This window comes from Gobio gobio (genome assembly GCF_949357685.1).
Source record: "Gobio gobio genome assembly, chromosome: 2".
In the NCBI taxonomy this organism is placed as follows: Eukaryota; Metazoa; Chordata; class Actinopteri; order Cypriniformes; family Gobionidae; genus Gobio; species Gobio gobio.
The window spans coordinates 55279780-55302920 of NC_137098.1; the positions used below are offsets into that span (position 1 = coordinate 55279780).

Consider the following 23141-nt stretch of genomic DNA (forward strand, 5'->3'; position numbering starts at 1 on the left):
TTAGCATTTTGATAGCATTATTTAACATGTTGCTAACATGTTGCAGCATGATTTGACACATTGCTTGCATGATTTAACATGTTGCTTGCTATCATGATTCGACATATTGCTAGCATGATTTAGCACGTGTGACTAACATGGTTTAACACATTGTTAATGTGATTAACATTTTGATAGATTAGCATGTTGGTAGCGTGAGTTCACATGTTTCTAGCATGGTTTAATACATTGCTAACATGATTTAACCCGCTGCTCGCATGATTTACCGCATGTTGCAGACAAACAATCTTTGGAATATTCCCACAATCCTTTGCACAGTCCCCAATGGGAAAGGATTGTGATGTTAATATGATGAGAAGTTGCCAATTGCAGACCATTATCCCTCAAAATAACTAAGACAGCAATAAATTCTCAAGTTACACAGAGCAGATGCCAAACAGCGCAGGCTTGACACGCTGGACAGGTCATGATGCAACTGTTACTTTGGGACAACGAAGCTATCACGCCTCAGGCAGATTGGCAGTGCTAATAAACACCACGACATGATAATTCCAGTGCAGGATATCAAATGCAGAAGAGATGAAAACAGTTCATTTAGACTGATTTTGCAGCCATAGAAACAGCTTTTACGTTCAGGAAAACATTTTACCTTTTCGAAATTGACATGGTTTAGTCAAAGGAAGCATTGTCATGTCTCCTTCCTTGTCATATAATTGGTCTGTCAAGCATAGCTGAAGTCTGCAATACCGAAACCAGGATACAGGATCCTGTGTATGTCTATATCGGTTATGTAACTTTTTATGTAACTGCATTTAAACAAGCATACTATTATTAGCGAGTCAGTAGCTGAGCCCTCGGCCCCTTGGAGCCTTTGATCCTTTATGGAGGTTCAAGTCATATTGCTGGTGCTCTTGTAATCTCTTTGAAGATAACCACGTAACCTTCAGATCTCACAAGTTTCAAAGGAATGCAAAACTGGGGTCCTCCGCTTTCAGATTCTAGCAAACTGGCAAAATCGCTTGTCGGTTTCTATGGCAACGTCGCACACGCTCAATGACATGTTTTCCTTCAACTGGTCATAGTGCCATGCGTGCCCAGAATAATTTGATCATGTTTAAGGTGATGTGTGTGAAAAAACTCCGATCACAGCTAAATATGCATAGACAACTAGTGAGATATTTGTAGGTTGATTCACCCTGTAAAATGGCGGAAACTTTCAAAGTTATTTTTGCAATTATGTTTGGTGGGATTGATTGCACAAAAATAACACACTTTGTCTTTAGTAATTATTTGCTTTTTGTGTTTTGTGTTGTAGGTGAGGTGCCTTTAAACTCTGGACCAAACCAACAATACTGAAAATGAAGATCTGTGTTGCTTTTATTGTAGTAGCTGTTCTTCATATTGCTCAGGCTGGTGAGTTTCTGTCTTTCATGTTTTGTTGCAAAGTGCTTTAATGGTGGGACTTTTTGAATAAAATATAATAAAATAAAAAATAAAGAAATAAAAGAAAATAAAGAAAAATATAATATCTGCTAAGACTTTATTTTGAAGCTCCCCCAATTGAAATTCTGCAGACTAAATTAAATTAAATTAAATTAAATTTAAAAAAAAATAATATGGATTATTTTTTATCTTTTAAAGCTTTTTATCTTTTAAAATCAATGTACTTTGAAAGCATATAGTATATAAAATAAAAAGGTAATAAAAATAAGCATAAAGTATACTTTGAAATCCTCAGGTTTTCCTAACCCATTTCTTGTATAATTTCACTCCCCGAATATTTTTAATTGCCCTTTCTAACCATCATCCTTCTGTTTTCTGTTGTCCCTTTAACTTCACTTTACAGGCTGAATTGTGACATTGCCTGATGTACAGTATCAGACATTAGCATGTAGCCATCCAAATACCGACTTAATCCGTCCGTCCGACAGAGAGAGAGAGACCGCATGACTAAGAGTCTTGTTTCAGAAGAAGGCTCTTGGATTTAGTTTTCCAAACCCACAGAAGCCCTTTGAGACTTTTTGCACTGTGTTTCATTCTAATCCAGCAAACTTAACTTAGTTTTCAGCCAAGACTCAACAGTACAATCCATATCTTTACAAGCCTGCAAATGTAGTGCATTTCTGCTCTTTTCAACTTTACACAGCTTCACTGTAATTCAACAAACCAAAGCTGCTTTAAGACCTTGCAGTTGCAAACATGATTTGCAATTATAAAAAAGTGGCACGGCCTTCTACATTAAAAGTCAGATGAATATATTCTACAGTATAATAATGCTAGCATGATTCCATACAACTGCCCAAATCTGTGCAAAAAAAGCACGGTTTTTTTGTGCATTTAGAGTGGGATCGTTCTTTTGGGTTTTTTGTGGTATTTCCAGCAATGCTCTCATCTACCTCGAGTGGATTCCTCTGGGAAAATCTGCATTTGAACAGCTTTTTGTTGACGACACAAAGCGCGATGGCTTTTCGCAATTTTGTTTTGTGCATGTGTTCTGTATATGGTAAAGGCGGGCGGTGAGATTAATGTATCACTGCAGGACAGATAGTTAGTGGTCACATAAAAGCGCTTGTTTGAAATGACATGTGGCTGTGTTTTCTTTGATTTTCTCCTTCTCTGAGAGCTGAGCCCAGGATGAATAGAGTCATTTATTAAAGGCACGCTTTATCTAATAGTTCCTTTGTTGTTCTTTCATTGCCTGTCCCTTTAGCTAGCTATCTTTTTTGTTTTATATAAAAGAGAAAAGTTCATACTTTGCAAAACGGGCTTTTATTTGTGTATCCACATTGTTTCTTATATTTTTGAGGTGCGCGGTTCTTAAACTATAAGCTGCCTATGAAAACAACATTATAAGGCATTGTGACAAGTTTGCTCAAAGAAATCTATCCAAGATGTTCAACAAAGTAAGAGAAATGTTGAATAAAAGTACTTTCAAATTATCTAATACCAAAACGTAGTGGAGTATTTGAGCATTGTGTGTTTTTCGGTTTATTAGAGAATGTGTCATTTGTATTAGTTTTTAAAGATCCCCTGTGGTGAAAATCATGTTTGTTTATATGTCTATGTGGTGCTTTTTTATTATGCTTTAACCATGTGCTAATTCATAAGTCAACAGCATTGCTGAGTATTTTCTCCTTAAAATTGCAGTGAACCAAAGACATAACAAACTACCATTACCAATCACGTCCACGTGCGGCCAGGCTTTAGCATATCATCATTACTATGCTGCGAAGCAGGGGAGTCTCAAGAAAAGACATCGGAATCAGACGATAAAGGCTTAAAATATAATAATCGTCATTGATATTAAAAAATTATGCCGATATGCCTTGCCGATATGATACCGTGTTGATATGCGCCTGCAATAACTCACTTCTGCAATAATTCACATGTGCATTTATGTCATAAATCACAAGCATGAGAGTTGTAAATTAAATTATTTTATATATAGTTTATTATAATTCAATTTTATCAAATGGATGATGAAAATAAATCCACAGAGTAAATTTGAAATGTGACTGACTTTATTATTGTTATTTTGTGAGCTTAATTTATTTATTTTTCTTGGTGTTGTTTCCAAACAAAGGAAAAAAATAAATGTATATTGGTATCGGCATCGGCTATTGGCCAAAATATCGGCAAAAAACGAATAACGTGCATCCCTACCGTAATGTCCGATTTTGTAATGCGATACCATTTACTACAGTAACTTGAGTAAAAGTTGGTGTGAGTGAGTGGAGGCGGGGCTAATTTGCATGTTCATGGTGCACATATAAAAACAATTATGAAGCAAGGGTGTAGAGTTACAATCAAGCCATTTTAAGGCATGAAGAATTTTTTTCACAGGAAAAAAACATTTAAATATGTCATTTTGGTGATCAAAATTATTAATCACAGCTTTTCTAATATTAATTTGGCAAATATGCACATTATTAGTTTTTTGCTGATATTTTGGCCAATAGCCGATGTCGGTACCAATATACATTTATTTTTGTATACACTTTTGTTTCTAAGTTTTATTTAATATTTGCGTTTTATTTTATTTAAGCCTTATTTCAATTACAAAAATGTTTAATATTGTTGTTAGTTCAACAACAATTTAAAATAATTTAATTTTAAATTAATTAAAGCTAAAAGTAATTTTATTTTATTTGTAAATTCAATGTAAGTGTATTTATTTATATCCTTTATTATTATTTTGAGAATAAACTCTATGCTCAGCAGTTGCCAACAAATTGTGTCTATTTTTATTTCTGCTGAATGTCTGGAGAAAATGAGCCTAAATGAGCCTATAACTGATACCCTAAAGTCTCCTGTGCTGTGAAAGAGCAATAAACCTTTCCTCTGGGTGATTATTACTGTCATTATTTTTGTTGCATGACTTTTTGTATCGCAGAAGGAAATGCATTAGAAAGCTCAGTGAAGCCCTTTACTCTCATTTCAAAGCAGAGATATGGAAATGCTCATGATGAAAGTTCTCAGCTGCTCCGGTTCTCGAGATGTGCTGTGCGTATTCAAATCAAGTGCGTGGCTTTTCAGAGGTTTATACAGCATTAAAGGGAAGAACGAGACCCTTTTAATATGGGATGGCACTTAAAAGTATAACTGCAGTCAGCCACACTGCCTGTGGCTCAATCGCTGACTTTCTTTTATCAACTGAGTAAAGCAGATTAAGGGATACCATGGTCAATTTTTAGTCTAGACATCTGAGATACATAGGTCATATCTGTTGACATCTTTTATCATTTAAAGTTTGTTTCCTTGCCACATCACATATTTTGTGGCCCTTTTTTCTAAGCTTTTGAAAAAAATCTCATTATATATAGAGCCCTTTAGAGTTTTTAATGAAAATGGATTTTACGCATTTTTCTGAACCTGAGGATTGTCTTCTTAATATCTGCTAACTCTTTATTTTGATGCTCCCCCAACAGACATTCTACTGACTTTAAGTAACTTTGCAAGTGTAACGGAGGCCAGCTAGTACTCGCTGTGACGACTTACGCTAGAGGTTGCATTCTTTAGCCTCCTTGTTAGAGCGTCCTACCCTCAAGCCGGCAGACCCGGGTTCGATTCCCGCTTGGAGGGGGGCGGTTCGAACAGGAGGGGTTACACAAGCAATCTCAAATGAGAGTCAGTTGATATGTAGTTGCAAAGTCAGTTAGTAGAATGTCTAAAATGTACTATTGTGCAACCATATTGTGACTTAGCTTATTTACAATTAAATGTCTATGTATTTTCCAGTTTGTCCAGATAAGCTATCTGGTCTACAAGCCTGGACCCCCGGTCACAATGAAGCCCACAGAGTCACCATCGGTTACGGCCGCAAAGTCGTCCTCACCTCCTCTGCGACCGTCCATTCCATCGAGATCCTCAACGGAGGTAGGGCTTCCTAATAAAACCTCTTTCAAACATCTCCGCAGCATTAAAGTGCCAAAAAGATTTACATCCTTGATGATGAAGGCAAAACTTGACACGAGCTGTGACAGGCTTAAATCAAAACACATTTCAGAGGTATCGCCCTGAGCGTGAAATATTCTGGTGTTTGATAGGGGAATTCCATCACATTCCTTGCCAGCAAACATTCACTGCAAAAAGTATTTTTGTCTTGTTGTTCAGTAAAATATCTACACATTCTTAAATCAGGATACATTTACTTGACAAGATACAAAGCCTTATAAATAAATCATTTGAATAATTATCAAAATGAAGTGCTTTTTAAACAAGAACAAATATCTATCAATGAGGTCAGACAAATAAACTTAATTCAACAAGTCTATTTTTCGTACCCCACAGGCAGATATTTTTCTGGTCACAGTGATTTTGCCAAGTAAGACATATTTTTTTGATTCTGGAACAACATTTCTGTCCAAAAATGTTGTCCAAGCTCTATCCCCAGTCCTCGAAGTGGGCCAGTACGCACTTCTATATTATAATCTTTAGCGTGCCAGCACTTCGAATCAGGCTATTAATCAATTATTAGTATACATTGCGCGTTCAGAGCATTAATAAGCAGTTCGAACTGAACGGATCAAAAATCTGCTCATAATGACTGTGACTGAAGCTCAATTGTTTAATTTTGCATGAGTTGCGTGCAAATCACCGCAGGCCGTTCACTAGCGCACTCCGAAAGTGTGACATTTGCGCAAGCCTCTCCTATCACATCTCAAATATGATTAAATGTGCATCCCATTTGAATTCTATTGAGAATATACTAAAACGCTACAGAGAAAGTCAAACATGATCTAAAACAGCCACTATAAAGACTGATGAAAAGAGGGCAAATCCTCTTACACCAACTTAAAACTACTCATTACCACCATTACTATAATTTATCACGTTCTATTGTATTTATTGGGGTACATTTTGACTAACTTGTAGAACTTGTAAGCCTAAACTTGACATTAATTGTAAACTTGTCTCTTAAATCTGATTGGTTGTTTGGAATGTTGTTCCAGGATCAACATAGATGTTGAACTAGGAACATGTTGTACTTGGTGAAATAATATTCACAATTTTTAGTGTTAAGTTAAACTCTCGCAATTTTGATACAATTTTTTAGAAAACAAAACTTCATGTAATTTTGTCTCAGGTAAATGTATAACAAAAGAGTATTTGCTACTGTTCCCATTAAGTTTTTTAAATGTTTTAAAAACGTTTTTCTTAGTCATTCAAACATTCAAAAAAGTGATTCTTTTGCAAACATTATGGGAATGTTACATTTAACATAAACGTTAGGAAATATCCAACTAAATGTTTCAGGTAAAAACGTCCCATGAATGATCTATAAATAATGTTTTTGTGCTAACATTTTAAGAACATTAATAAAGACTTTGATTTGAGAGAACCTTGCCAGAAGTTTAAGTTAGTTTAAGTTCTGAGAATGTTCCCTGTCAGCTGGGTTTGTACTGGAAAACAAGTCAAACATACGGAGTAAGAAAAACATTTCAATGCCATGTTTGTTTACTTTTAGAACTAGAATTGGAGTTGGAAAACATCCTGCGTGCTCATTGGTTGAAAATCAGTGGTGAGAGCTCAGGATTGGCTTGATTCTTTTGTTCTTTTTAGGGAAGCTTGTGATAGCCGATTCCAATCGACCCATTTTTCTGCGGGCTAAGCACATCCTCATCGGGAACAAGGGCGAACTTCACATTGGCAGTCCAGAATGCCCTTACAAAGGCAACCTCACCATCTCTCTCTTTGGCAGGTATATGAATACAAGCTTTGAAAAATCATCAGTCTTTCCGAAACACACCTGCAGCCTTCATAAGGGCACTTAAAGGGTAAAGAAAGTTTTGGAGGAGCATTTGACGGATAGGAATGTGTAAGATCCGTTTTGAGTCTGTAATTTTAACCCCATAAAGCCTATTGGATCATAATTGAGACACAAAAGGCCTCTAATTATCAACGTGATCAAAACCTGTTGCACACAATCAACTACATGCCTTCTGTCGTCTGATTGATAGCTTGTAAAAAATCCCAGATTTAGGATGTGGTACACATGTATTTTTGCTGTGAAATCTTTAATATTAAATAAGTAGTATTTCAAGATGAACACTTACTGGACTGAAGTACCCTGTTGAAAAAAAACAGCGTATGCTGGTTAGGTATGTTTTGAAGCATGGCAGCTGGTTTGAGCTGGTTTAAACTGGTCATGTGCTGGTCCCAAACTGGTCCTAAGAAACTAGCTCCAGGTCAGGACCAGCTTAAACCAGCTCATGACCAACTAAAAAACACCACAAACCAGCTGCCATATTTCAAAACATACCTAACCAGCATATGCTGTTTTTTTCAACAGGGTAATTCAGGTTTACTTGATAGTCCACATATTTTGAAAAATCACACAAATATAATACATCAGGCTTCTGAGGAATGCATCTCTCAATCATCATTGTATTGCATTGCATTATATATTTTGCCCCCAAAATAAAAACTACAGAGCTTTGAACATAAAGGCGTTTAAGATAATCTAGCCTATAAAATCTTTGTAAACCTTCGGATAAACTTTACTTTTCCATAAATTTCTTTACATTTCAATACACTTTGGTTCTACTCCAAATTACAAATCCGAATCGCAACTGGGACTGAATTGGAATTTAAAGGCATTCTCAATTCAACTCTAAATGGCACACAACCCTGTATGTGTCCCATACAGGGTTGTGCGCCATTTAGAATTGAATTGAGAATGCGTTTAAATTTGATTAGTTGTATTTTTCCTTCTTCTTGTTGTTTTCAAAAAGGTCTGATGACAGCGAGGTTGAACACAGTTATTTTGGGCGAAAGTACATTGGCGTTGGGACTGGAGGAACCTTGGAGATTCACGCAGGAAAGAAGCTGTCATGGACGTTCCTGAACAAAACGCTTCATCCTGGGCAGGGTAATGAGAACAGTTACCATTTCGAGAGGAGCTGGGGCAACAGAGGCATCATCATTCACGTCATCAACCCCAAGACTGGAGAGGTGCTTCACTCTGATAGGTCAGTGAGACATGACTCCACATTTTCTGCTTTTAAAGAGTATATTTATTTAACGCGGTTTTGCTTCTTGATGGATTAGAAGTTGTTACTTCAGTACATCGTGTAAAACCAACTAACTGATGGTTTTAATGTGTGGTTGGAATTAAAACAGTAATTACAAATCGACTGTCAAAACAAACAGTGCATCCAAGTTGGCATCGCTGCAGGCAATTGATCAGCAACTATTTTTCATTGCAGAAACGAGCGTCTGTTATTGAATCATAGACTTCAAAACAATCATTCATACTCAGTATGCTTACTGGCTTCTGTAATGTTCCTTGACTGCTCTATGATTAATCTCTGTGACCCACTTTTACATTTGTATGTGTATGTGTGTGTGTAGGTTTGACACATATAGGAGCAAGGACGAGAGCAGACGGCTGGCCCAGTATGTAGACGAGGTGGAAACTGGGCAGATCTTGGCCATGGTGGTTAATGATGAAGGATCCAACAACCTGGAGGATCTGGCTAAAAAGGCTCTCACTAAGCTGGGTAGCCGGCATTTCCATCGACTTGGTTTCCGGTAATTTGATGCATTTCCAACTTACCAATACCTGCTTATCCATGACAAGTCTAGAGTTTTCTTCAGCATTAGTTGAGAATTGGACACTGAATATTGGGTAGTCTGATTTAGTCGAGTATGCATGTGTCAATCAGCCTGACTGCATTCACATTTTTCTCTTTGCATCGCTGCTAGTCTGAGACCAGTGAAATATGTTTCTTGAAATAGCATCTAAATCAGTGGCAAACCCTGGTCCTTCAGGTTCTACCTTGCTGCACACAGAGTTTAGTTCCAATTCTAATAGCAAACTAGAGAAAACTTTTATGGAGCGTTAGATGAAAATGAAAAAAATATGCCTTGAGGATGTGTAAATTATAAGGCACTAATAGATGCTATTTACACCGTGTTAATAGCAACTAGATTCTATTTACACCAAGTGAAAATAACATTTTCTTAGCGATAGATGATATTTACACTGTGCAAATAGCTGTAGATGCTATTTACTAAATGAAAAAGCATACTAAGTGAAAAAGTGATGTATTCTATTTGCACCATGTAAAAGGAACAGTTCTTTGAAATATGTGTAAATAATAATTAGATTCTATTTATACTTTTTTGACAGATACATACTATTTGCACCTCAGTATTGTTGTACATTAACAGGATGCAATAATAACATAGAGTGTAAATGATTATGTATTTATTAAAAGTATTAAATGGATGCAGCCTTAATGGGACAATAAAAGCCCCTAATCCTATACCCAATAAATGCTTTTATTATTATTAAATATTTCGTTAGGCACTTTATTTCCATTTTTAGAATTTTTTTTTAATTTTTATTGAAAGTAAATGCCTTTCAGATGTGATATGTGATGGGAAAAGGGAGAAGAGCGAGCTTGGCAAAAGGTGGATTTGAACCCCGGTCGATTGCGTCAGCCTTACGGCTTACACTTTACTGACTATGCCACTGAAGACGTTGAAAAATGTGCATCTTTTTTAAAATCATGTTTGGCCCAACCAGGCATTGTTAGGCGGAGCTAGTGCAAATAGCACTTACCAACAAGGCACACTATTTGCACTTGGTGTAAATAGACACTCCAAAATAATAATAATAACAAATTTTACTGGTATAGCACCTTTTACTGGTAAAAAGCAACTTAAAGTGCTTTATAGTCTGGAATATAAAAGGTTTTAAAGAGGTCATATTATGCCCTTTTACAAAGTCTTCAATAGGTCTTCATGTTTGAATGTTCCAAAAACATTGCTTTTCACATATGTTGCATTGTTGCAGCACCTTTCTTCCCAAGCTGTCAGTAATGCTCTGTTTAGTTCCAGTCTCTATGAAGTCCCTCCTTCCTAAAAGTGCAATGTGCTCTGATTGGTCGGCTGGATGAGTATGTTGTGATTGGTCAGCCGCTTCCAGCATGTTTCAGAAATGTCACACGCCTCACCATAACCACGAGTTTCAACACACTACTAATGCAACTCAACCAGGCCTCCCCCCTTTATTTTGAGTATGAAATTATTTAAATGATGAACACTATGACGTGTACATTCCCGGAAGAAAACTGTGATATAGGAAATAACACCCTTTGGAGTGATTATTTTGCTTTGGTACTTTGCAAACCTTTTTCATGCTCAAGCAGCATGAAAAGAAAGTTGAAAATGTAAAAAGGCACAATATAGGTCCTCTTTAATAAATAAAAAAATAGCAAAAGAGAAAGTCACTTTGAAATAATGCAGATTCTTTTTTTCTGTAATTTTTCAATCGCACAAAGGGTTGTGGGTTTTTTTTTAGCCTACATGCATCAATGGCACACCATGCAAATCTATACCAGAGTAATGTATTCAATACGGGCATCTAACTAATACTGTTTAGGGTGGATAATAATGAATTTGGGATGCGGTGCAAGATTGGCTGGTTCAGGTGTGTTTGATTAGAGTTGGAACTGAATTCTGCAGGATGGTCAGCGAACAGCGTTTGGGCAGCTTTTTCACTTTATGGAATATCGATTGCATGAATTTATGAAGTCATTGCTAGGAAATTACTAGAACGAATCCTATAACGCTGCAAATGGGCTGCAAATCGTTATGAATTAGGGATGAACAAATCCACAAAAATCCCTTTAATATATAGCTGTATATCTTTCTGAATGTCAACAATTGTCTCGTTAAATTTGTCTTTCTTCTATGGAATTGTAGGGTAAACAAAGCTGATATTTAAATGAAACCGAGAACTCCACAATGTCTCATAATCTATGAAACTGCAACCTCTGAGCAATATTTTTTTCTTCTTCTGTGGAATGGTAAAAATAAAATAGTTGTTTACATGAGTGAAGCTGTGCTGTGAGAATAATTTCAGCATAGCTGTGACAGATAACAACTTTTGGGTAATTAAAATGTTTAATGAAACACCAGCTATAAATCCAGAAATGTCACTACATGTGATGCCTGTGAAACACTTTTTTTCTAGTTGCTACTGAACGTTACAATCACTCACATTTAAATAATCTCACGATATGACTTATATTTCCCACTCAAATCTAGATGCCTTTATATAAATGCAGGCAAGTTTCATGTATTTTCTTTTCACTCTCCAGTCTCTAAACTCGAAATTCATTATAATTGCATGCTTGCTTCATTAGATGTGAAAATGATGGAGGCCAGTGAAAATGTCCATTGGCACAAAGCAGGTTTATTTGCTACTAAGTGCCTTCCTACAGAGCTCTGAGAATCTTTCAAAAAAATGCCACTTATATGACAAACTTCCATTCCAATGATTAGTTTAATGTGCTGCAAGCAGACAGACAGTCTCTGAATAGGTGTGAGCACTGCCATAACAATGCAAGAAAACATGTTAAGTATGTTCAGTTTGGACTTGTATAACTTATTCTGGCCTTAGTTCTCATGATTAGTTTATTATTATATATACACTATATTGCCAAAAGTTTTGGGACGCCTGCCTTTACTTTTATTAATGACATCCCATTCTTAATCTGTAGGGTTTGCCCACTCTTTGCAGCTATAACAGCTTCAACTCTTCTGGCTTTCCACAAGGTTTAGGAGTGTGTTTATGGGAATTTTTGACCACACAAATACACATACATAATGCATAAACATAATAAGTAAATAAAAAAATGGGTTAGGGTCAGTTTAAGAGCGTCGATCAGTGTTATTTTTATATCTTTTGTTTGTGGTGAGATTTCCTCCCAAAATCTTTGCATCGTCACATGTCGTTGGCGTCGTATGCACAGAGGGCACTCCTGCTGGACAGATGGAGAATTGGACACCTCTTGGCCCATCAGTCTGGTCTAGCTGAAGAAAATTGTGCTGATGATGGGTGTCCGTCAGGCTGTTTATCTCAGAATGGAGCAGGGGCTTATGGGAAACTCCAGCGTTATAATTACCCAGTTCTCTCTGAGAAGTACGAGCCGCCAATCACATCTTAAGTCAACATCATTTACAGCAGTGAAAGTCAGAATGTTTGTCTAGAAGGGACAACTTATTCATGGCCAACTCCTCAGACTTATTTGTCCCTCATTCATCTTCCTCTTTCTCCTGTGTGTGCGTGTGTGTCTCTGCAGGCATCCGTGGAGTTTTATTACAGTCAAAGGGGACGCCTCCTCAGCGGTCGAGGATCATGCCGTCTATCAGGGTGAGCCTCTTTTGCCCACTTCTTTGCTCAGCGATGGAAAGCAAACAGCAGCACAAAAAGGAAATATCTTGAAGGCGAGCCGTTTCTGTCTCCTGATGCTAGTGTGTGTTTGTGTGTTCAGGAACCAAGGCTTCGTCTGAGGCCAGGAGCTCTCGGGTGTTTCACTCAGGTTACGGAGAGCATTTCACCATCACCACCATCAGTCAGTGGGTTCAAGGTACAAACACGCCTCTCCACCTCTGCAAAACACACACATGACTCATTTTTTTCAGGTCCAGATCGGTTTATGCCAGTTTGTTGGTCTAGCTGGGGACCAGCAAAACGTAATCAAAAAGTTCACTGAAAAGTTCAATCATTTTCATCATTTACTCACCCTGATGTCATATTCTGTATTCACAATAGGAAAAGTTGAGCAGAATAGGGTCTGTTAAGCTTTGAAAACAGCATAAGCAGAAAATCTGCAGGGACTAGCGTATATTTTATATACAATAAATAAAAATGTCATAGGGTCAGCATAATAGCAACTGTTAAACTCCGAAACGATCTGACAGATCAAAATGTCAATCCGTTTCTCAAATACAAGCAATCACATGATTTCAGAGGACTTGGATTATAGCGTATGTTCATATGCGGCGGTTGCGTTAACTGAAAATGTTCCATCCTTTACTGAATTTGAAGAAGATTGACTGACACTTTCCATCGTTTTGACAGATTAGAAAGGGGTATCTGGTCTATTACGTTTCCCTACTTTAGAAACATTCCCACAGTAAAAGATACTAGTAGATTAAAGCTGAAGAAAAAGGGGGGGAAAGACAATTTAAAGTGTCCCTGTGAAAATAGATGTGAGAAGATTTGAGGAGAGAAAAAAAGAGTTTCCAAGAGTAGTCCAGGGAAATGATTCATACGTTATTGCTCATTAAACCAAGGTTCTCTTTCACATTGTCAGAGCAGTAAAGGCCCAAAACCTACAACTCGATGGTTGGTAAAACTAAAAAAAAGCTCTTGCAGAACAAGTTATTTTTCCTGCAAGAGAAGATATCAATGTCACATTAAAAAATACCAAGTGCTTTTTAGGGGTATTTTAGGATAATGATTATTTGTAGCGCAACCTCTGGTCAGATGGACTACTTTTATGGTGATTTCATGTTGTGTTTTTTTTTTCTTTTTGCAGCTTGGCAGTATAATTCACACTCCACTTTTGAGACATAAAAAAAAACAGCTCAGACGTTCTGTCTAACATCTCCCATTGTGTTTCCTGGAAGAATGAATAATAGAGGGTTAGAATGACATGGAAATAGGCAGAAGTATTCCTTTAACTCTCGTAAATCTCGTAGACTTTCTTTTTGATGTCCTACTGATTAAGCTAGTTCTGGTGACCAGCTGTGCCAACCTTTCCAGGCATTATTAATACCTGATGGTATATCCTAACCAGCCGTTATACGACAAGATCCAACAACAAACACTGGTAACACTTTATTTTGATAGTCCACTTCAGACATTCTACTAACTATAAGTAACTTTGCAACTACATGTCAACTAACTGTCATTAGAGTATTTGTAGACAGTCTGATTAATATTTTCTAAAACTTTATTTTGTTGGTCCCCCAACAGACATTCTACTGACTATAAGTAACTTGGCAACTACAATTCAACTTATTCTACTAACCCGAACGCTAACACCTAACCATAACCTACCAGTCTACTGACAGTCAACTAATACTCTAATGACAGTTAGTTGACATGTAGTTGCAAAGTTACTTATAGTTAGTAGAATGTTTAAAGTGGACTATCGAAATAAAGTGTAACCCAAACGCTTTGTCTATCCTCACAGAAAGCAAAAATGCTGGAAAACACAACCTGATCATTTAGCCAGTTAGCTTATATTACCATAATGAATGTTTTAAATGCATATACACTACAAGATGTTTGGGGTCAGTAAAACATTTTTTTTTTAAAGAAACTTTTATTCAGCAAGAATGCATTAAATGTATCAAAATTTACCGTAAAGACATTTATAATGTTTCAAAATATTTCTTCTTCAAAATAAATTTTGTAACTTTATTAATCAAAGAATCTTAATCAGCCGAACTGTTTTCAACATTAATAATAAGAAATGTTTCTTGAGCAGCAAATCAGCATATTAGAAGGATTTCTGAAGGATCATGTGGCACTGAAGACCCCCCAAAAAATATAGCAAAAGGTGCAAGTAGGTGAATTCAGTGTGATTGGGACACGTTTTGCCATTGAGATGACTTGGACAAAGTGTCCCAATTACCTTGAATTCACCGCTCGATGAAATAATGCTGCTAAAATGAATCTTGAAGAGTGTTCCACCTGCTATTTGGTTCACCTGCTCCAATATCTTGATCTCAGTAAGAATCTCTGCCACAATTCTTGACGCTACTAAAATCAGCGTGGCGTCTGTCTGTCTGCCCCCGAGTCCCAGCAGCTTAATTACCCAGCCCACCACTTACACCTGTACATCCTCAACCAGCGCCTCAATCGCACAGTCCAAAAGAACATCCCCATTCAGAAGATGCCATCTGTTTGTTCATCGCCAAAGTGATAATTTAGTTAACAAGTGTGCAAGATCTTATTATGGGCAGAGAATGAACTCATTTAGATGTAGAATTAAAGTCCTGCCATATGATTACAGCGCACAGATGGGGAAAAGTGGGCGAAATTTACTCTGGAATTCAGGGAACAAGTTTGGGCCCATGAAATCAAAATGAAAGTTTTGTGTTTTTTTTGCTTTGAGATCACTGATATGCTATTGTACTCCTAAAAGTTGAGCTTTAATGGAAATACACAACCGTTCAAAAAGTTTGGGGTTGGTGAGAGCATTTTTAATGTTTATGAAAGAAGTCTCTTATACTCATAAAGGCTGCATTTATTTTATAAAAAATACAGTAAAATCAGCAATATTGTAAAATATTATTACAATTTTAAAGAACTGTTTTCTATTCGAATATATTTTAAAATGTAATTTATTCCTGAATTTTCAGCATCATTACTCCAGTCTTCCGTGTCACAAGATCCTTCAGAAATCATTTTAATATGCTGATTTGATGCTCAGGAAACATTTCTTATTACCATAAAAGTTGAAAACAGAACAGAATTTATTTGAAATATATATATTTTTTTGAGTCATTATAAGACATTGTCAAATTGTCTTTACTGTCACTTTGGATCAATTTATATGCTTCCTTGGTGAATAAAAGTATCAATTTCTTTCAAATTTTAAATTAATTTCTTACCCAGACTTTGAACGGTAGTGCATTTTTCTTCTGGCAATGGATCAAACATATTGATGACTCATCTTGCACCAAACTAGAGGCTACCGGCTATTTACAAGTTCTTCTGCCCCAACTTCCTGCTTCAATGGGAAATTTATGGAGTCTTTTATGGTCATTTGTAAACTCGAAATTCTCTCATTTGTCAATTTGAAGAATAATTGGTATGTGAAGTTTTTTTTTTTATTTCTTTTTTTTTTGTATTTCTTATAGAAACAGGAAGTTGATATACTGTAATTACTGATTTTTCAAAGTTGTGAATAAAATATTATTGGAATATGATTTGCAAGAAAATATTTCAATAGCTCCACTTCAAAATGTCACATTTAATTCAGTAATTCAGGAAACTTGTCATTTCTTTGTAATTATTTGTGACATTTTCTAGCAGCTTCTGAGAAAAAATGATTTCAAAGTAAATCCTACACCACTTTTTTCTTAGTTTATGGGACATATGAAAAAAGAATATAACTAGTCTTTAATTTACATCATAGCCTTTATGATCTGCTACTTTTTCCATTGGACAAAAAATATGTGGAAGTCCCTGTCAACAACATTAATAAGATTAGTAAATTAAGTCATTAATAGTTTTTTAAGTAATAGTTTTGTCTCAAAATAATGTTTAATATTTTGTTTTTTTAAATCTGTTAACAACTTGTTTGGGCAACTTTTAGGAGTACCAAAGCTATATTGATTAGCCTCAAAGCTAAAAGGCATGAAGAAAAATGTGCATAACAAGTGACAGAACAGTGCATGGGAGTGATTTTTCAAGTCGTTGGTAAAGTACAATATACACTACAGTATGACACCAATTCACTTCCCACATGTTAAAATACACAGTACATTTTTGACCACACTCTTGGAGTGGTTTCTGAGAGCTCTTTTGCATTGGAGGGCTCTATATAATTTGTTGTAGCTCCTAATCATTTTCAAGTATTCCCCGAACAGCATGAGCACTTGAGATTTCTGCCCTGATCATAGCGGGAGCGAAGGAGAAATGTCTTTTCGATTGCACGGCATTCGTGTCTTTTTATTGTCTCTGGTTTGATTTGAATGCAGTGCAACCGAAGTAGGCTGAATTCCCTTTAGGATTGGCAGTGCAGACGGCAAAACAGGGAGGGCGAACTGCAATTATCTCTGCATAAATAGGCTTTGACAGGCAGAATTGCAAAGCAGGAAGATTAAAGATGTAAATGAGACTAATATCTACAACGAGTCTGTTTGTTGGGCAATGCTGGAGGGATGGCAGCGTTCTCCTGCGTTTTAATCTGTGTGTCTGTTTGTGTGGTTTTTAGAGGCCGAATGGACAGAATGGTTTGACCGTGATGACGAGAGGGGGTCAGGTGACTGGGAGAAACTGTCCGACCTCCACAAAGCTTTTCCAGAGCGTCTGTGCAGTAACCCTCTTGATATTGAGGTAAACATATATGTTTGGATGAATGGAAGACTAACTTATTGCTTACTACTAAATGCTTCTATTTTTCTAAATAATCTGAGAAACGGAATTTTCACATATGTTTTGCATGTTTATAAAACCAAAAAATACCATTTATTGTAAGTGAAATCAGGCATTAAACAGCAGAAACAATAACAATGGCCTAATTCAAATACAATTGTAGTATTGGCTTATATATTGTGGATACTTCAATAAATCACACACTGCATTTATTTGATAAAAAAATAGTAATACTGTGAAATATTATTACAACATTATAATATAATTGCTTTGATGGCAAAGCTGAATTTTCAGTTGCCATTGCTCATTTCTTATTTTTATCTAGTTAAAAAAGGTTGTCCTGCTTAATATTTTTGTGGAAACCATGATAGATAAGTTAAAAATGTAAAAAATATATTTTGTAACATTATAAATGACTTTACTGTTGTTATATTTGTTTTTATCTATTGAATGCACCCTTGCAGAATAAAAATATAACATTTAGGGTACTGACCCCAAACTTTTGAATGGTACTGAATGTGAGAGATGACTCTTTTACTATATTTAAAATGTCCTCTTTTTCCTTCAGGCTGAAACTCTTGACAGCGTCCCTGCCAACATGACAGGAGAAGTCTTTTCCAAGTTTGACAGAAACTATGGCTTTGTATGCCTCAACAAAGAGCAGGTGGATGGGATTTGCCACAACTACCGTGTGCGTTTCCTGTGCGGCAAGCTCGGTATGTTTATAGCAGTCTGCTCTTCGCTTCCTGAGAAACTCTTTTCAGTCAGTCAGTTGTTCACCCTCATGTCACTCCAAACCCCTATAACCTATTTTATGAAACACAATTGGAGATTTTAGGAACAATGTACCTCATGCTGCTCTTTTGCATACAGACAGTGGTAGCATTATGCATATCTCTCTCTATGCTTGGGGTCAGATGGCATAGCTGCTTTTCATTGTCTCAACAAACATGAATATGATGTTACATTTGGCCAAACAATTGTATATTTCCCATACTGCAAGTGAAATCACTATTAAAACTTTATAATGTACAGTGCAGCAGAAACAGTGACATAGAATAAGAGTTTACTGATTTAAATGTGAAAAAAAAGAAAATCATCTAACATTTGCCTAATCAGACAAATAATCATTTTTCAAAACTTTGTGGTCAGTAAGATTTCTTCATGTTTTTGAAAGTCTGTAATGCTCACCTGGGCTGCACTTATTTAATCAATTTATATTTCCTATCTGTTTTATTCTGTTTAACAGCCATGATATGGCTATTCATAAATTATTTGTGAAGCTTTGATTAGTGCTGAATTCTTTAGATAGAGACGACAGCAAGGGGCATTTGTTAACTAAGTAAAAAGATCAAATCAAATTAATCAAATCACAAAACAAAGTTAATAAATTAATAAAATCAATCATTCTATACTTCCATGGTTTTACAGTTGCTATTTTACTACATTGTGGGTTTACTTGAGACTTTCATAACTCATTAGCGACATGTGTCATCAGCTATATGATGAAATTCACATCAATGGTATTTTTAGATTCAGCTTGGATGCATTATTTCTCTGTTTTTGAGTTTTAATTTTGGGTTTGGGCTCATAGTCAAGTTCACACAGAAGCACAATATGGTTGTCAGTTCTGTATTTGAGTCCTTTAATACGGTTATGTTCACAGCACAGTTCTGTTATTTACAGCAGTGACAATCACACTCTTTAACCAAACTCACACCCATACATTTTCACAACGGCATTCTCATAAAACCTGTGTCGTGTGAACCAAACCGGATTGGACAACTAGTTGTCAGGCTGTCACTACACCGTGCCAGACAGCCTTTCTGCGCTGCACAAACGTGTGTCTACTGTGTTGCAGGTTTTCATGTGTGGTTTTGTTAACTTACATCAAACGGGATATGAACGCTTTAGATCCAGTCACTGTTCTCCACCGTTCGGAGCTGCTCCCGTCAGTTTTGTGTGTTACACACGACTCAAATGCTCTGATCTCCACCCAGGTATAAATGCTGCTGTCGAGATTAGATGGATGAACTCGTGGCTCGATTGGACTCTTGTCGTGTCAAAAGTGAAAAGACTTTACAGTTTTATGGACGTCGTCATCTTCGATATTACTTTGGTCACTTACGCTATGGCTACTTACTGTTAAGAGGATACAGACTTGACTCCCATTGCCGATCATACAGATAAAAAGCATTGCTGAGAGTTGCCATGTTAATAGGATAGTTCACCCAAAAATTAAAATTCTGTCATCCTTTACTCGCCCTCAAATTGTTCCAAACCTGTATTAAATTCTTTGTTCTGCTGAACACAAAAGAAGATATTTTGAAAAATGTTTGTAACAAAGCATATAGAGCAACCATTGACTACCATAGCATTTTGTTCCCTACTATGGTAGTCAATGGTTGCTCTATCTGATTTGTTACAAACATTCTTCAAAATATCTTCTTTTGTATTCAGCAGAACAAAGAAACTCATACAGGTTTGGAACAACTTGAGGGTTAGTCATTTTTGGGTGAACTATCCCTTTAATGGGACATAAATTAATGGGACTGTAAGTAAAAGTTGTTGTCAATCCCAAAAAACGACGATGTGAACGTAGCCTCTCTCCTTACCAACGAAATTACCAATCAATTCTTGAAGGATAAAATCTAGTCCCGTCCTACATTTTTGTTTCTCATCGAATGTCCTGCTTTTGTTCGTAAACATGTAAGTTTACACAAATTATATGGGTTATGTACATAGACTGTAAAAAAAGATGGACTACGCACCTTCACTCTCTACCATTGTAGAAAAGTGAAGGCGCCAATGTCCAAATATGACGCTGACATCATGGAGACCGGGTCGTGCAGTAGTGAACATGAAGTGGAGCCGCGCTATCAAGGCCCCGCCCACACTCCCGAATCGGTTAGCACCAAGTGTGCTAAAAAATGAAGCCAAAACGTTTCGATGGCCCCCAGGTGGTTAGTCCCGGTATAGGTCACAAACCCTGCCCTCTCCATGTAAAAACAAGGGGTGTGACGTCATGATGGACAGCTGAGATTGAGCTTTTCTGAGCAAAGTAGGCACTGAGGCACCAAAGGACTTTTTTCGGGAGGAGATTGGAATTTTAACTTTAATTTCTACATTTCCTGTCCAACTGTTTATTTCAGAACGACATAATTGTTGAGTTGTTCTGAATGAATCTGTACAAACCGATTCTGCGGGAGTGTGGGCGGGGCATTGATACCACGGCTCCACTTCACGCTCACTACTGCGCAGATTCAGATCCGAATCAGCACAAGATGTCAGAGCCATATTGGGACATTGGCGGCTTCACTTATATACAATGGAAGAGAGTGAATGGACGTCGTCCATTTTTTTTTTTACAGTCTATGGTTAGCACATTTTACTAAGGAAAAACCTCATTATGTCGGCGTGAAATAAATAGTTATGGAAATGTAGAAATTATCGTTGAAGCTCCAATTTCCCTTCGAAAGCCCACCTGTTGGTGCCCCAGAGACTACTTTGCTCAGGGAAGCTGTCAATCTCAGCTGTCAATTATGATGACACACCCCGTTTTTTATAGCATCAAATAACTAACTAAAACCAAACACACTTTTAAACTTTAGACACTTTAAAAAAAACACTTAAACTTGAACATCAGCATGATAAAAACTACCTAAAATGACAGAAACCATCTTTGGAAAAAATGTATTTGAAGTGTAATTTGATTGTTTAGTTTGTCTCACATCCTATTCGATTATAATGAGAGGGCGGGGTCTATGAGCTCTACTGCATCCAGCCACCTGGGGGTGATGGAAACGTTTTGGCTTCACTTTTCAGGACTTGTGTGGCACACTTGGTTGTGCACGATGTTTAACATTGACCAAGACGTTCATTTTTGAAGTAAAGTCTGTCAAACATAATGAGAGTTTTGTAAAAACTCAGAGCGAAAGCTCTGAAGTCCTTTATAAGTGATTTGTGATGACCTCAAGAGCTCATGTCAGCCCTGCCCTCTTAGACAGTTTCTGGTAAACAACTTCAGCTTTTTTGTCAAATAAAGTGTGCACTTTGCGGCCTAGACAAAAATGGATGACAGAAATATACTTCCCGCACTTTGTAGTTTTGTATCATTGATTTTTTTCCCGCTAAACATAATCTGGAGTGTGCAAGTGCACCAAAACAGACATTTTATTGTCAATCAAGTTAAACGGCTCTCAAAGATTGCAGGCCAAATCCCATACGTGTCACATTTTGTGCTCCTCCTGTCAATGATTTTAACAGAACGCAGAGGTCACAGAAATTACCAATGTATTGGATTTTTCAGTCACATGTTTCAAGGCCCCCCAAAAAATGGCTCGGTACATCATGTTTATTGGTTGAAATTGGTTTGTGTTAATCTAAACCACTGTCTGTCTGTAAATTCAGCCCAGGCTAGTTGATAATATGCCATTCTATAATTGCTAACATGCTGCCACATAGCTTGGAAGTTTCTTCATCTGATTACAAGTCAGAATGCTTTATCTATCTTTTCTATGAAAGACATTTTAAAGAATTCTTGTCACATTATGACTGATTGTGACCATTACATGAACTGATTGATAACATTTACTCGTTTTCTCATGCATAAAGAGGCATGCATGATAAAAATAGCCTATTATTGATCATACTTTCAAAATGCATTGCTTCAGTTTTAATGCATTTAGTTCTAAGGGACAAAAATACATAAAAGATGTGCCAGCACTCCAAGAACATGAGTTTGATTCCCAGGAAACACATATGAAATGTATTGCTTGAATTAACTGTTCTTGATAAAAGCACCTGTCAATGCATAAATATAAAAATTAATGCTGGCATGTAGAGACAATGGAATATGGCTGTGTCATCATGTGACCTTGTTGCTTACAATGACTTTACGTTTGTTAAATGTCTCTGGATTTGATTAATGTGTCATTTTTTTTTAGGGTCTTCTATCAATCATTTAATGACTAAGTTGATAATAATATCTTTGGTCAGGAGAAATGTTTCAGTCAAGTGTTTGACTGGTCATGTATAAAATGCAATTCATGCACACAATTTCATGCATCTTTAATGGATTTCAGATCAGATTAGACTAACACTGCATATAAATCTTCGTATAGATCGTGACAGTTATTGACCATATGTGCATCAGTGCATGCTAAATATATGTGTGTTGTGTCCTTCAACAGTGCGTCCACAGGCTTCCATCTCCATAGACACCTTGTCTAACTGCAGTATTCTGGAGCTTGCGGAAGAACCTCAGGGTTGGACATTGGGCGACAGGATCGTGGTGGCCAGCACGGACTATTCCATGCACCAGGCTGAGGAGTTCAGCATCTTGCCTTGTCCCTCTTGCTCGAGGAACCAGATCAAAGTGGAAGGTCGGTTATAGCTCTGAAATTCCTCACTGTAGGTGTAAAGAAATTCAGCCTAATTATTAGCCAAATTTTAGACCATTGTCGTACATTTGCCGCATCCACTGTGCCACCGACTTTAGTCCACTTAGTGTGCAAAAGTTTAGACACCCGTTTTCAAAAAACGTTTTTTTTTAACATAAAATCTATGATTATATTTTAATGCACAGTTATTAAAGAGGACCTCTTATGGTTTTTTTTAAAGGGTTAGTTCACCCAAAAAGGAAAATTCTGTCATTAATTACTTCGTTCGACACCCGTAAGACGTTTGTTCATCTTCGGAACACAAATTAAGATCTTTTTGTTGAAAT

General features: G+C 36.7%; 1 protein-coding gene across 1 annotated transcript in view; it reads left to right on the forward strand.

Annotated features, from left to right (window-relative positions):
• Positions 1–1358: 1358 nt before the first annotated feature.
• Positions 1359–23141, forward strand: part of cemip (cell migration inducing hyaluronidase 1) — a gene marked incomplete at its 5' end in the record, with an annotated part of 78934 nt that continues 57151 nt past the window's right edge. Inside the window, 10 exon segments of the mRNA XM_079803938.1 lie at positions 1359–1413; positions 5239–5376; positions 7063–7201; positions 8235–8471; positions 8854–9033; positions 12597–12667; positions 12789–12884; positions 17253–17374; positions 17982–18129; positions 22606–22797. Coding sequence (XP_079660064.1) covers positions 1359–1413; positions 5239–5376; positions 7063–7201; positions 8235–8471; positions 8854–9033; positions 12597–12667; positions 12789–12884; positions 17253–17374; positions 17982–18129; positions 22606–22797 — 1378 coding nt within the window.